At 32.2% G+C, this 15,375-nt stretch overlaps 1 protein-coding gene across 1 annotated transcript; it reads left to right on the forward strand.

The window, feature by feature from the left end:
* The first annotated feature begins 11,010 nt into the window (after window positions 1-11,010).
* Window positions 11,011-14,286, forward strand: LOC128160448 (uncharacterized). Its single transcript, XM_052823763.1, has 3 exons — window positions 11,011-11,470; window positions 12,040-12,279; window positions 12,993-14,286. Exons 1-3 carry the CDS (start codon window positions 11,209-11,211, stop codon window positions 13,427-13,429), a joined length of 939 nt encoding a protein of 312 aa, XP_052679723.1. The 5' UTR covers window positions 11,011-11,208; the 3' UTR covers window positions 13,430-14,286.
* Window positions 14,287-15,375: the final 1,089 nt, after the last annotated feature.

Genomic DNA, 15,375 nt, shown 5'->3' on the forward strand with positions numbered 1-15,375 from the left:
TGTCGGACATTAAGATACTTTCTGTAAACTGTCAAGGACTGAATGACGATAAAAAAAGAAAAGACGTTTTCGAGTATTACAGAAAACAAAACTGTAACATTCTTTGTTTGATAGATACTCATTTCACAGAGGAAATTGAAAACAATATCAGAAACGAATGGGGTTTTGAAGTTGTATTTAACTCTTATGCATCTAATTCAAGAGGAATTGCAATACTTTTCAGCAGTAATTTTGAATATAATATATATGAGTGTGTGAAGGATGATAATGGGAATTTATTAGCTTTAGATATCAAAATTGAGAATAAGAGATTAACTTTAGCATGCATATATGGACCTAATGAAGATTCTCCCACTTTTTATCAAACACTATCAGACATAATAACAAGAATAAATAATGAAGAAATAATTATTGTAAGTGATTATAATATGGTTATAGATACATCCAAAGATTATTTTAATTATTTGCATGTAAATAACCCGAAAGCAAGAGGAAAACTATTAGAGCTAATTAGTTATTTTGATTTAGCAGATATTTATAGAGAATTTCACCCAAACATAGAAAGATATACTTGGAGAAAATCAAATCCATTAAAACAAGCAAGGCTAGACTTTTTCCTGATATCAACTTCATTGATAACACAAGTTCAAAAATGTGACATATTAACTAGCTATAGGTCAGATCATTCACCAATTATGATATTGTTGAAACTGAATGAATTCAAACATGGTAAAGGCCTATGGAAATTTAATAACTCTCTTTTAAATATACCTGAATATGTACAATCAATCAATAATCATATTGATGAAATTAAAAAACAATATGCATTGCCTATATATAATAGGGAAAATATTTTAGATTTACCAGACCCTGAAATACAGTTTTTTATAAATGACCAGCTATTTTTGGAAACGCTGCTAATCGAAATCAGGGGTAAAACTATTTCATTTGCAAGCTATTTAAAAAAAAGTAGATCAATTGCTGAACAGAAACTTATAGAAGAAATAGGCTCATTAGAGGAAGACTATGAAATGAATATGGATATAATATATGAAAAGAAACAAGAACTAGAAAACATAAGAAAGCATAAGCAAATGGGAAATTTAGTTAGATCACGAGCGAAATGGCTAAGCGAAGGCGAAAAACCTACCAGTTACTTTTTAAATTTGGAAAACAGACATTATGTAAATAAAATTATACCTAAGCTTATAAAACAGGACAACAATGTACATGTAGAAATTAATAAACAGGAACACATTTTAAAAGAAGTAGCAATTTTCTATAAAAATTTATATAATGCAAAAACAAATGTAGATACAGCGGAATTTGATTTGAATAGAATAACTTTCACAGATGTTATGAAATTAAATGACTCAGAACGTGAAAAATTAGAGGGAAAAATTACATATGATGAAGCATTAACAATATTAAAAAACATGTCAAATAACAAAAGCCCTGGAAGTGATGGCTTTACAGCTGAATTTTTTAAAATGTTTTGGAACAAGTTAGGATATTTCATTATAAGATCTTTAAACTGGGGTTATGAAATTGGAGAATTATCATCAACACAGAAACAGGGGATAATAACATGTGTACCAAAAGAGGGTAAAAGTAAATTTAACATTGCAAATTGGAGACCTATAACTCTACTTAATACAGTTTATAAAATTGGATCAGGATGTATAGCTAGAAGGATTAAAAACACTTTAAACAAAATAATAAGTTCAGACCAATCGGGTTTCATTTCAGGCAGATATATTGGCGAAAATACGAGATTAATATATGATTTAATGAACTACACTGAAATATGTAACATTCCTGGAGTCCTAGCTATGATTGATTTTGAAAAAGCCTTTGACTCGGTGTCTTGGAAATTCATTTATAAAGTCCTATCCTACTTCAATTTTGGCCCGTCAATTTCAAATTGGGTTAAAACTTTTCAAAATAAGTCTGTGTCATGTGTAACTCAAGCAGGCATCTTATCTAATTTTTTTAATTTAGAAAGAGGCTGCAGACAAGGAGACCCTATTTCTCCATACATTTTTTTGCTATGTGCTGAAATATTGTCAATAAATATAAAACATAACAAAGATATTAAAGGTATAAAAATAAACGATAATGAATATATAATATCACAGTATGCTGATGATACAGTTATAATTCTGGATGGATCAGAAAAGTCATTAAATGCAACAATGGAAGAGTTGGAGAAGTTTTATATCATGTCAGGGCTTAAAATGAATAATGCAAAAACCCAGATTGTATGGATAGGAAGTAAAAAATATTCAGAAGACAAAATCTGTACAGAAATTAATTTCGAATGGACAACAAACTTTAAACTTTTGGGCATTCACTATGATGTGGACTTAACAAGAATAAATAAATTGAATTATGACAAAAAACTGGTAAAAATAAAAAGTATAATAGAACAATGGAAAAAGCGTAACTTAACACCAATTGGAAGAATAACTCTTATAAAATCTCTAATCATATCTCAACTTAACCACTTATTTATAACTTTACCAAACCCGCAACCTATACTAATGAAAGAACTAAATAGCATTATTCTTAGATTTCTATGGAACTCTGATGTTGATAAAGTAAAAAGAAAGATTGTTACACAAAAATATTCTCATGGAGGGCTGAAAATGCTTGACTTAGAAAATTATATAAAAGGATTAAAATCTACATGGATAAGAAGAATTCTTTTTAATAACAATTCAAAGTGGAAAACCTTGTTACAAAACATAGTAGATATCGAACTTTTATTAAGCACAGGAACTGAATACTTAGTTGGCCTAAAAGAGAATATTAAAAATGATTTTTGGAAAGATGTTTTTATAGCGTTCAAGGACATTCAAGATAAAAACCAAATTAGTAATTGGAAAGAATATATTAGCCAGCCTTTGTGGCATAATAAAAGATTTAAAATAGGGAAAGAAACAGTTTTTTACAGATCTTGGTATAAAAATAATATCATATATGTCAACGACCTACTGAATGAACGGGGGAATTTTATATCTTTAGATACACTAAAATTGAAGTTTAATATAAAAACAAACTATGTAACTTTTTTAGGAATCAAGCAGGCTATAATATCTGATATGAGAAAGTGTAATATATACAGAGATGTATGTTTAGATAAACCTTTTATTCCGATAAATATCCAGATTTTTGTCACAACAAGAAAAGGATCAAAAGCTATGTATGATGTATTAAATAGATCAGAAGTCAAGCCAGGTGCACAGGAAAAGTGGGGGGAAATCTTTGAAATTACTGACTTACAATGGAAAAAGATATATTCTATCCCATTTTTTACTACCAATAGTGCTAAGTTACAATGGCTACAATATCGCATCAATCATAATATTTTAACAACAAATAGTATTATGTTTAAAATTGGGAAAGTTGATTCAAAATTATGTAATCTATGTCATAGTGAAGAGGAAACAATTTGCCACCTAATGTGGAATTGCCCAACTGTACAGCAGCTTCTTAATAACTTCATAAACTTTTGTCAAATAAAGAATATAGATATTGAACTGAATCAAGATACTTTCATGTTTGGAGAATACAAAACTAAAGAAAATATTAGACAGAGCAATGTTATATTTATGCTAGTTAAGCAATACATATACAGAAGCAGATGCTTTAAAAGTAACTTATCAGTCCTTGGAGTACTACATGAGATCGAATCATATATTAAGGCAATAAAATACACTGCAGGTGTGGAAAATAAAATGAATGAATTTAATAACAGATGGGAAATATGGCAACATTTATTTACATAATTCTCTCTCTTTCTCTCTCTCTCTCTCTCTCTCTCTCTCTCTCTCTCTCTCTCTGAGACAAGTTTTTTCAATTTAGGCCATTTAACATTTTTTGAAAACTTTCATGCTTTGTCATTATGATATAACTGTTCTTGTATGAAATTAATAAATTCATTAAAAAAAAAAAAAAAAAAAAAAAAAAAAAAAAAAAGATTGCTCAGGTTTTCATGCTTTAATGTTTTAAGACTAAAGATATTAAAGTTTTCCCTATGAATTCACTTATGGCGGAATTGCCAGTAACTTATTTGCAACCCATGTAATCCTCGTCTTGGGTGGGAAGCCCCTGGTTTTATGTGTGTTTACAGTTGGCAGTAACAATAACGATAGGACTTTGTATTAAGAAACGCAAAACTATTAAAAAGTGGGGTGGTATATGCTGTTGTGGTTGCTGGACAGGTTGTCGAAAAAGGGGTAGTGACGGAGATAAGAAAGGTTCTTCCAAAGACACTGTATTTTGTTGTGAGAATCCAGAGAAAAGGACCTCTAGCGACATTATTGAACTTGAACCAATCCCGAAAGTCACTAGGATCCAAGAGAAACCCCGACGAAGCGGAAGAATCGCAACTCGCAAATTGACCAGTAACACGGGGACAATTTCGACTAAACTAGCACAACAATTTCTTGGAGAGGTGGAAAATGAAGACTATCTATCGCCCGGACCCAGAGCTGGCACGTAAATACCTGGAAGAGAAGGCCGCGATGTCTACGCAACAGAGGAACGCAGGAGACGCTCCGCGAGAAGTCGCCTCGCCATCCGCGCCGACCCTCTATCCACGGGTGCCGATGATGGATGAATAATTAAGCTACAGCCGCGAAGAAGTTGTGTATTCCTTATAAAAGGATTGTGAAATTTAGCGAAAATTAAAAAATGTGAAATGTGTTAAAGTAGAAATGTGCGTTATCTTGTGCTAATGTAAATCTTGTATTTGTTGATTCACTCTGGAGAACTTCAGGAAGAAACCGACGGACTCCGAACCTATGACGTTAACCTCACCCCTAAGAAGGAAGATATATTTCGTGAACTTACAAGCATGCCTTGACTTTGTATATATATGTGACATTAAGCTTAACCATACTTTGTATTACTTTGATGATGAATTACGATTATATTCAACTATGTTTATTTCATCTTGGTAATTATTGTCATACTTTATTCATTATTGTTGTCATGATTGTAATGCAATATAATCAAACTACTGTGGAATCATTTAAATTCATGGGGGCCAATTTTCAAGGATTGTCACTTTTTATATCATTCGTGGGGATTTAATTTCGTGGATGCATTGGTTACTGTTTCAGTAACAAAGATAACTTTTTCTAATATTGTTTTCCTTGAGGATTTAAATTCATGGGGGAGGGGTACCCACGAATACCACGAAAATTGAGCCACCACGAATTCTAATGATTCCACAGTATATGATTTTATGTACATGTATACATCATGGTTATAGATATGTTTTTGTAGATGAATGATGTTCCAAGCCGGAGGTGGAAACATGTCACTTGATACTATCTCTTAACATAGATGTTCTGACTGGTATGTCACTAGGAAGTTCGTCTGATCAAGGGTAGATCAAGGACGCTTTCCTATTCCGGGCGCCAGGCATGAGAAATCTCCCTTCGGGATATTTCTTTTGTTTGGGGGACGTATGTAAACAGATAGCCATGCTATGACCTTGAATTGCTAGTATTACATAATGGTCACTATGATATTTATGTGTACCTAAATACTGCGCACTGAATGGTATTAATGATAATTAACAGAATAAACTCTGTGACTCTGGTAGCAATGCGTAGTATTCATAAATGATGTTATGAAACCAGGTGCATAATACGGGCATAATAATATCCAAATTGAGAGTTTAACAACAAGTGACATATTTGGCGATTCTGTGTCTGCAACGATAGCTCTAGTACTCTCTATTGAGTCATGTATTGTGTATTCTATATATTAACCTTTGTAACCTTTTATGCCGTGTATGAATGAACGTATTGTGAGTAAGTGATGCCTCATACTAGGTGGGGGACTCCGAGACCCATGGACTCGGAGACTCAAATCCTGCATCCAGACTTTTGACGGTTTTGTTACTTTATTTAGAAATAAAATATTAATCTTAATTTTGAACACTAAATGTTCACTCATGATCGTCGTAAATGGGCCGAGCTAGTCAAAACTGTCCATCATAAGTAAAACCTTATATATACCCATCTGAAATGAGATTGTGCAGACTCCTGATTTGGGCTGCTATTAGCTGATGTAATTGTAACTATACGATCACGCATAATAAAACCGCTTGAGAAAGAAATACTGGACTTGTCATCACTAAGTTTGAGCTGACCCTCAATTGGATCCGTAAGACGGAAGGCTTACATATATATGAAAAATAGATTTGACATTGCAAAGGTAAAATCGGGAGGAATTATCTTATCAATAAGAGAAAATTTGGTTAAATATATAGAAGTTTTAACATCTGAATGTGAGTATGTATTTTGGTTTAAGTTATTCCAAAACTTATCTAACACTTCCTAAGATATATCATTTGGAATTACATATGTCCCTCCAGAAAATACTAGATACTCGTCCAGCGACTGTTTTACTGACATAGAACAAGAAATGTTGAATATGTTAAAAACTACTCAGAATATATGTTTGTTAGGCGATTTCATTGCAAGAACTTACAAATTGAAAGATTATGTATGTTTAGATAATTTTTTTAGCAAACCATAATAACATGGACGAAGAAACACGGCAATTATTAGAACAGGTTAATATATTGTTGGACTCAAATATGACCGAAGCAGTATAGGATGGTCAATACTAAGTCTTCTTCGCCTTTGATATTAACAATTGAAATAAACCGTAGTCCTTGCAACTTTTTTGATTTAGCGCAATTCTCTTCAGATGAAATTATGTTTCTTTCAGAGAGAGAGAGAGAGAGAGGCGATAATACTTTTTTTTTGAGAAAAAGGGACTAAGTATTAGGAAAACAGGGGTTAAAACTCAGAAATATTGTAACATAATGTAAAACAATAGAGAAAAAATAACCAAAAAAATCCCCAAACAAACAAAATCACAAAAATGCCCCCCCCCCCCCCCCATTAGAACTAAAGACTAAAACAAAGCACATTGAACGAACTAACACCACCATTCCCACCCCCTTAAAAAACACAGGACTTTGGTGTGTATAATACATGTATATCTATCCGACGCATCTAACATTTCCTCAATACTAAATCATTGAATTTAAGGATTATAAAGAAAAATATAGGTATTGCCTGAATTTGTTTTATTGAAAAAAATCATGGTTTATGATATAAGTTCATTGATATTTACTTTTATGGTGTTGAATTTTGAACCGGTTTTCCGATCAAAATTCAACGACGCGGTTCAATTTTCAACGGACTAGGGTCTCATTATTCAACGTTGAAAAATGAATCCCCGGGTCAATTTTCAACCCGGGTCATAATTCTTCGTTACACCGTCTGTCTCTCTCTCTTTCCCACTCTCTCTTGGTTGGTGTGTCGGTCGGTCGGTCCTCCAACAATTTCCGTTCAACTTTCACGGTGTGTTCCCGTTTTGCACACATTTGATAATTGGGTATAGAACAAAAGGTGTGATTTGTGTTGTGATAGCAATTATAGCCTGCTTTTGGTCAAAGATTTTACCTGGATTTTTACCAGTGTTTTATCAGTGCATTAACGATAAAACAAGAAGAATACAGATATTTTGTTGTGTTTTAGGTAATAACTAATAACTATCACCATTTTTTTTCCGTATGATAAAATAAAGATAATGATATATTTAAAAAGTCTGATAAAAAACTAATGATTAGATTGGATGAATTGACTTTTACATTTTTGTCCATTTACCCTAAATATAAAACCAAATAAATTAAGAAACATTGCTTGTCCCCAGCCAATTGGAAGCTTATTCAATGGATAATTATACGATAAAGGGGAAAACTACATAATTAGACAGTCATATGGGGTACTTGCAAATAATGTAAAACGCATGTTTATTATTGATTGTTAGGTATCAACAGAAAAAATATTATGAAAGAAATCGGATCTTTATCACAAAATTTTTCAATGTTTGAAGTAGCGACCTTGACAGTAGTTTATGACATAACCGCTTAAGGGTGCAAAACACAGTTTTATATTTAACGTTATAAGGACGTTTTCAGATGAGGGGCAAGCAAAACTGACCCCTATAAAAATAAATTGTTAAAATATGTTACATATATATTTATATATCAATAGAAAGATAAAATCGTGAATTTTGTAAATATTTAAAAATAATGCACATGTAACTTAATGCTAGAATTTATTTGGCACTCAAAACATGAGGAAAAAAGACAAATGGATGCCTCTAAATGCAGTACACCAATGCATTTTAGGCTCCCCCTAAAAGCAGAATGCAACCAAATCAGCCAATTTTATTTCTGTACATTTTCAAGAACAAGTCCTTAGGCATCATTTCATAGTATTTTCAGGGTACATTCCCCAGCTTTTTAAAGAGCTATGTTACCCGCTAAAAAAATTCATGAAATTCTGCATGTGTAAAATCGGGATGTTTTTGGAGCTACCGCCCTTTATTTTAGATTCTCACAAAATTAATTTTTAAAAATTTTCTACATACTTTTTTCATGTATTCGAAAGATAATTCACTATATAATGCAACTGAGAGTTTAAACATTTGATTTTCATGTATACCGCATAAAAATAGCAGGAAAAGCCCTACCCATCATGCTTTTCCCCAGAGAAAACCCCCCTGGATTTTATACGAAACTGTGTTTAGCTACCTTAGTATATGGCGGGTCACTTTCTAGTTTTTCAAATCAGAGGTTAAATACATAACAAATCTGACAAAAATAATATTTAAATATTGATGCGATATACCTCAAACTGAAAAAGGTTGAAAATGCAGGAATTAGGTCTACATTTGATAGGTTTTGTGAAATAATCTTTACAGTTTTTGATGCATGCATGTAAAATTGCCTATTTATCATCATACAGTTTGTCTATTTTCTTTGATTATTCAAGATATAACACAACATAAATAAAAAATATTTAGCAGCATTTTCACTTGACACATTTCTTCCAATTATGTCAGCAAAAGCAATAATTAAATATTAACAAATGATATTTTCTCTTCAAACTTTTACATGTAGCATGTACATTTATTCCGATAGGCAGTAAGTTAAACAAAGGCGCTAAATATTCAACATTTTTGCAATAATCTTTCTTGTTTAAAAACAATGATAAAATTGTTCATGACAAAATTGATGTTTGAAATCAAATTCATGAATATGGATGTCAATTATTATGTAAATATGCTTTTATGCAAGTTATCTTGTAACATAAAATACATGCAATTGCCAGTAGATATGTTTTATTTATTTTGTTGTCAATTGCCCTCGCAGGAATTTGATATAGACTATAGCAATTAAGCAATTATCTCACCTGGTCAAATTCCCGTTTCGCACACATTTTTCGATACCTAATTTTCAAATGTGTGCAAATCGGGAACAAACCGGGGCCACAATGGGGAGTATATAGTATATAGGAGTATATAGTGAACAGTCTCATTTAATCTTCTCATAAACTAATCAATCGGTAAAGCTGATACTTGTGTGGAAGCATCGTCAGGTTGGATAGATTCAAGTTTGTTCAAATCATGATTCCCAGGGGTAGGATGGGGTTACAAGGGGGGGGGGGGCATATTTTTACGTAGGAATTTTTAAAGAAAAATCTTAAAACCTTCTAAAAACACTAGAAAATTTGTAACTTATGTGGAATCAACTTCATATATTGTGGATCTAAAATCGTTAAAATCAAAATTTCGAGGAGTAACGTTAGATTGCAATGCTCAACCTGTGATAAGCCTATAAAATCATCTGGGACTGGATCATAAGCACAAAAAAACCACAAGAATATCCGGGGGGGGGACTTTTATTTATACAGAGTCTACATGTAATATACCACATTCTCCACATATTTTTTAAGGTTGACTTAATTAAGCTGATTTTATCATGCCTATTGTTGCTCAAGTGAGCGATGTAACCCATTGGTCTCTTGTTATTTCATCTGGCTCTTTCGTTTCGGGTGCAACGAAAATCGTTGAAACCAAAAATGTACAGCTTTTTTACAATCTTCATGATGTCAAGATCCTCAAACATTTTAAGTTCCACTTTTTTTCCGTAAATGGAAAGATATCCGTTAGCGGGGCTGAACAGTTGGTTTGTTGCTTTTATCGCCATGAAGTTTAACATTTTTCATCTTGTTAATTTCATAAAACAGGTCGGCAAACTCCTCACATATTCCTTTCACATCTGTTGACAAAGGGTTTTAAAATGATTTGAATGATACCCAGATCTGCGGCGTGTTGGTATCCTAGTAGTGTACAACAGTTTCCTAGACCCCTTTTTAAGTTTTCAACAGTTATTTTGCATTTGGTCGCTGTGCAATATGCCAACGTTTTTATGTCTTTTTTTCATTTATACGCGAAATTAGTTGTACTTTGTACTTGGTGTGCGCAAGTTAGGTTATGGGAGTAGTTTGAAAAAGTGATCTCATCAAATTGGACCCTAGATGTGTCAATCAACATGGAAAAATGTTGTCCATTGAGAGTTACGTTTGACTTGTGGTGTTTTTGTTGCAAGTTACGTGTATTAGAGATGTGTTTATTTGTTGGATATTTTGTTTTGTGGGATATTGGCTATCACAGTAATACTATTTAGAACTCTGCTTAAAAGCAAATGTTTTCAACCGGTCGTATTAAGCTGTATTATTCCTATGTGGTATGTATCCCCTGTTTCACCTTGTAATAGCTTTGAATTTCACCTTGTAATAGCTTTGATTGTAAGAAAAAAATATACCGTTCGTATCACATATTTTCTTTTGATTCAAGGTATTTTTTGAACCATCTTTGGCTTGATTATATATATATATATATATATATATATATATATATATATATATATATATATATATATATATATATATATATATTTATATATATTTGTGTGTCGCGCATGCATAATTTTAGTTGGTTTTAGAGTTGGAACAATTTACATATTACTATTGATATTTAATTTTTTTTAGTCAAACGTTCTCATGTTACACTAAAACATTGCAATGATTTTTATCGTCTAAAATATATCGAAGATTTAATATTCTTTTTTAAGATGTTTATAAAGAAGAAATAAAACATTACGGCCCTGTTTAATGTATTATGCAACTTGTCAAGGTCCACCGCGATCATAAAATTAACATATTTTTTTTCTAAACCTAACCGTGTTTAACAAAGCGTAAAGTTTTGAGGGTATTTATTATTTCTGATGAAATACACACTGGATGTTTACGTTCAACAGACACAATGTTGAATTGCTTTATCTTGGCAAGTTTGTATCAACTTTACACTTGTCAAATACTGTACCAGCCCTTTGTAGCCAACAACGCCATTTTAGACAAGGGAATAGAATCAGAACTGCATTTGGTATTAAACAGTTGTGAAGAAAATCTTCAGAGTGAAAACAGAGAGTCCAGAGAATTGTCGAGGAATGCCAAACAATTGACCAACCAGATGGAAACAACAAAAATGGCCCTCATGGCCCTACAACAACAATACAACGTTACTGGTAAACATTTACAGTTACCATTAATCTAATACAGTACATTCTTATGTATTGATTTAAATAGATTTTGGCGTATGGATGTTTAACTTCAGCCTCTAACGATTTTTATGTCATTGGTTTGTCAATACATACATGTGTTAAATGTGCAATCTTAAATTCAGCGATCCATTTTAAAAATGCGTTTTTGGAAAACACAACAATATTAAAAAACAAATGGGACATTTTAAAATGGTTTTAATTTTTGATACACCTGCATTTTACCAGGAAGAAAAACTTTTACGGTCAAAACAATGTCAGATCTATGTTATACTCCAACCATGCGGATTTAAAGTTTACTTGTGATATGATACTCTGTTTCATCGTTCCATTACTTTTAAAATACATACATTTTTTGTCATACTATTATCTGAGAAATGCTTAAATTCTACGATTTACAATAGAGTGTATTATTTGTAATAACGTGCCTTTACACAGTACATAGTTACAGAGTGATAAAAAAATAATGAAAATGACAAACCTGGTTTTTTTTAATAGCCAATCTTTACATGTGTAATTTATATTCTTTTAATTAGATTCAAATGTGGTTGAAATTTGCAAGATTCACCCAACTCTGATCCTCCCCTATCCATATGAATGCCAACAATACTACAACTGTTCAATGTTGGAAGACTCCGCGCTGGCCAAGAAATTTTGCTTTCCTCGATGGCATTTAACAGAATGCATCTACCCTGATCTATTTTCAGCAGAAACCCTGAAATGTGAAAATTTCACAACAGTTACATGTGGATCTCGACATGAGCATAAATGGTTGTGTAAGTTTATTATATTTAATGATTACAGAAAATATCGTAACAACAGACTAGTGATGTGAACAATAGGTTAGTATAGGGTGAATTTTTTTTTTTATATCTTTGATAATATATAAACTTCTCTTTACTGTAGCTTTTACGTTTACTTCACATGTCTGTTTGACTATATTTATATATACCCGAAAATTGGTAAAAAAAAAAAAATACTAGTTTTTGTTTGTCATACAAAAGAAAACCAGTTAAAAATTACTTTATTTAAAATTCCTGATCGCTCGATATAAAACTATAATAGCTCAACTATATTTTTTAACCCATTCAATAAATGACGTATTCTTCAATTTAAAATTAAACTTAAAAATATAAAATTAACAGGTTTACAAAACGATATATCTCGTATGCGATATTAAAAAAGAACTCTCAAAATGAATAATTCCACCCTTTTAATGAAGTTTAAACATGTATCAAACGTTTTATGGTAATAAACACATTATCATAAATAATTAATGAATACGAATTTCTGAATGCAATACGTTTAATTTTAATATCACGTCTAAGATTAAAATGACATCATTGTAGCCTTGTGATATATTGGACTTTTTTGTTAATAAAAAGAATAAACAAATTGTTAATCAATGAACGAACCTCTTTTAATTTTCAGTGTAAGTTATAACCAAACATTTATATTTGATTAACATCATTCTATATAATACATGTAGGTGACTACACGAGATCACGTCCTACTTGTGGTCCTCATCGCGGACCAACTTGTGCTGATTACAATCCAACATGCGTTGGTGACCCGGACGGAATACAGCAAGACAACAGAGGAGACCCTTTCTACAAGATCTGTTTCAAAGAGCGAGTAATCGAGTCGGGAAGGTGTCCATATAATGATTCATGGAAAACACAATCGTTTCTGTACAACGGGCAATGTATTCCTGCATATGAGATTCCAGAAAACGAACACCAAAATGGCAGACTTCCATCTTGTGTTGGAAAGAGTGACGGAAGCTATCAGTATTTAGATGCAGGTCATAAATGTGATGCATATTACACGTGCAACAACGGAACAGCGCGGGGTATTAAGTGTCCAGGTGTCCAGCTCTTTGATATCAACGTCGGTAGTTGTCGTGAAGGCGCAAATTGTGTATAAATATATGGTTATCATAAAACATTAATTCGCTCCCGTCTTTTATTTAAGTCGTATAAAACTTAATATTAAGTATTATGTTACAAATGTACATGAATTATATACTTTCAACAAAAGTGCTTATTACATCCATTCGGCGTGAACTATCTAAAGCAAAATGAACTGTCCTTAGTATTATAATAATACTTATAATTTAAGGCATTCCGTCAATAAACAACGAAACGTCTGCACAACAATAATTGCTTATAACTTTAGTATTTCAACACGTATGATATGATTTCACCTCGACATTGAAATTACAGTAGATACATAATGATTAAAGCACAGTCAATGAGCTATGCTATTGTTGATTTAAAGCCCCCTCTAGATTCACAAATCTAAATTGAGACAGCACTCCAGCACAATTCCAATACACCACTGTGCCTTCCTATTGTTATTTAATTGATTCAGAAATTTCAATCAATGTTTTAGAAACCTGCTTCTGTGTTTTTCGGTGGGTACAGCGCTACCTCTCTAATCTTTTTAAAGGATAAGCTTGTTGGTTAGCAAACCGGGTGTACATTTCCGTTTCACCGGATGTAAATAAAAGGTGATTTCACAATGCGATTTTGGGTTTAAACAATTGCAAGTGCACATATAGATTTTTGCGCAAACTTCTGTAACATTCAATAAAGTCGATGAATAAATAATTTGTCAAAATCCTTTTATCTTAACATTCTATAAGTACGAAAAAGTGATTTTCAGCAGAGCTTCAATTAAAATGTGTTGCAAAGCAGTCTGGTAAAACAATACAATTACAAAACTTTTATAACATAGGAAATAGCTATAGAGTCGTTATCCAGGTTCAATCAAGGGTGTACGGGTATTTTCCCCGGATTGTATTCCTATACCGTTCGGCCTCAGGGTGTATGGGATACAACCCAGGGTAAATCCCCGTACATCCTTGATTAGACCTGGATAACTAATAGTATTTCCAGGGAACTTATATATGGTACATATGTATACACAGAAATTAGAATTTGACAATTGTTGAATAAATAAAATGAGTCAATTCGTTTCTTGAATGCAAGATTTAAGTTTTAATAGATAGACACTTGCGACGAAGGGTGTTGCTAAAGCGTGGAACAGAAATAGGAACGGAATGGAATTCGGAAATGTTATTATATAAATAGTGCCTGTTTGGGAGGGTAACAGTTGAAATTGACACCCCGAGAAAACCATTGTCAACCGACGCGAAGCGGAGGTTGACAATGGTTTTCGAGGGGTGTCAATTTCAACTGTTATCCTCCCAAACAGGCACTATTTATTTTGTTATACTGAATGTCTTTTTTAAAATTTTTAAGAAAATTTTACTGCTTTTATATAGGAATAACGTGAATTCTACAGCGAACCGTACGCGCATAATTTTCGCGCATGTAATATTTCTTAATGTTACCCGTTGCCAAGTGCGTTGCTAACGCTGAGGGTAATAGTAAATATTATTAACTGCGTCTTAACCAATCAGATTTCAGTATTTAACATGAAAGTATAACAAATAATGTTATTTACTTGATAGATGTGTTAAACAAGCTTAAAACGATACACTTTACGTAATTTTGAAATATTGTTAAAACTGTTATCATATTTAAGATTATTTATTTAAAACATGTATCATTTTCTCACAATAAACATTATATGCTTTGACCAATAGTCCCAGTTTATCAAACTACACAGCTTATTCAACTCCCTCTTCGGATTTAGCTGATCACGTACTAGCTAAACAAACTCCGATATTATAAGAATTTTAAGGAGACTTTGCAGGACATTAAGAGCATTACTGATCCAATAAAAGGATTCTTGTTTCCATTAATAATTTTTAAAAAGCGAGACGAAAAGGTTAGCAAACAGATGTTGCAGCAAAAACTCGTAACAATGATTGTTGCTGTTATTCGTCGGTCACGTTTTTTTTA

The sequence above is a fragment of the Crassostrea angulata genome, chromosome 8, assembly GCF_025612915.1.
Source record: "Crassostrea angulata isolate pt1a10 chromosome 8, ASM2561291v2, whole genome shotgun sequence".
NCBI classification, from domain to species: domain Eukaryota; kingdom Metazoa; phylum Mollusca; class Bivalvia; order Ostreida; family Ostreidae; genus Magallana; species Magallana angulata.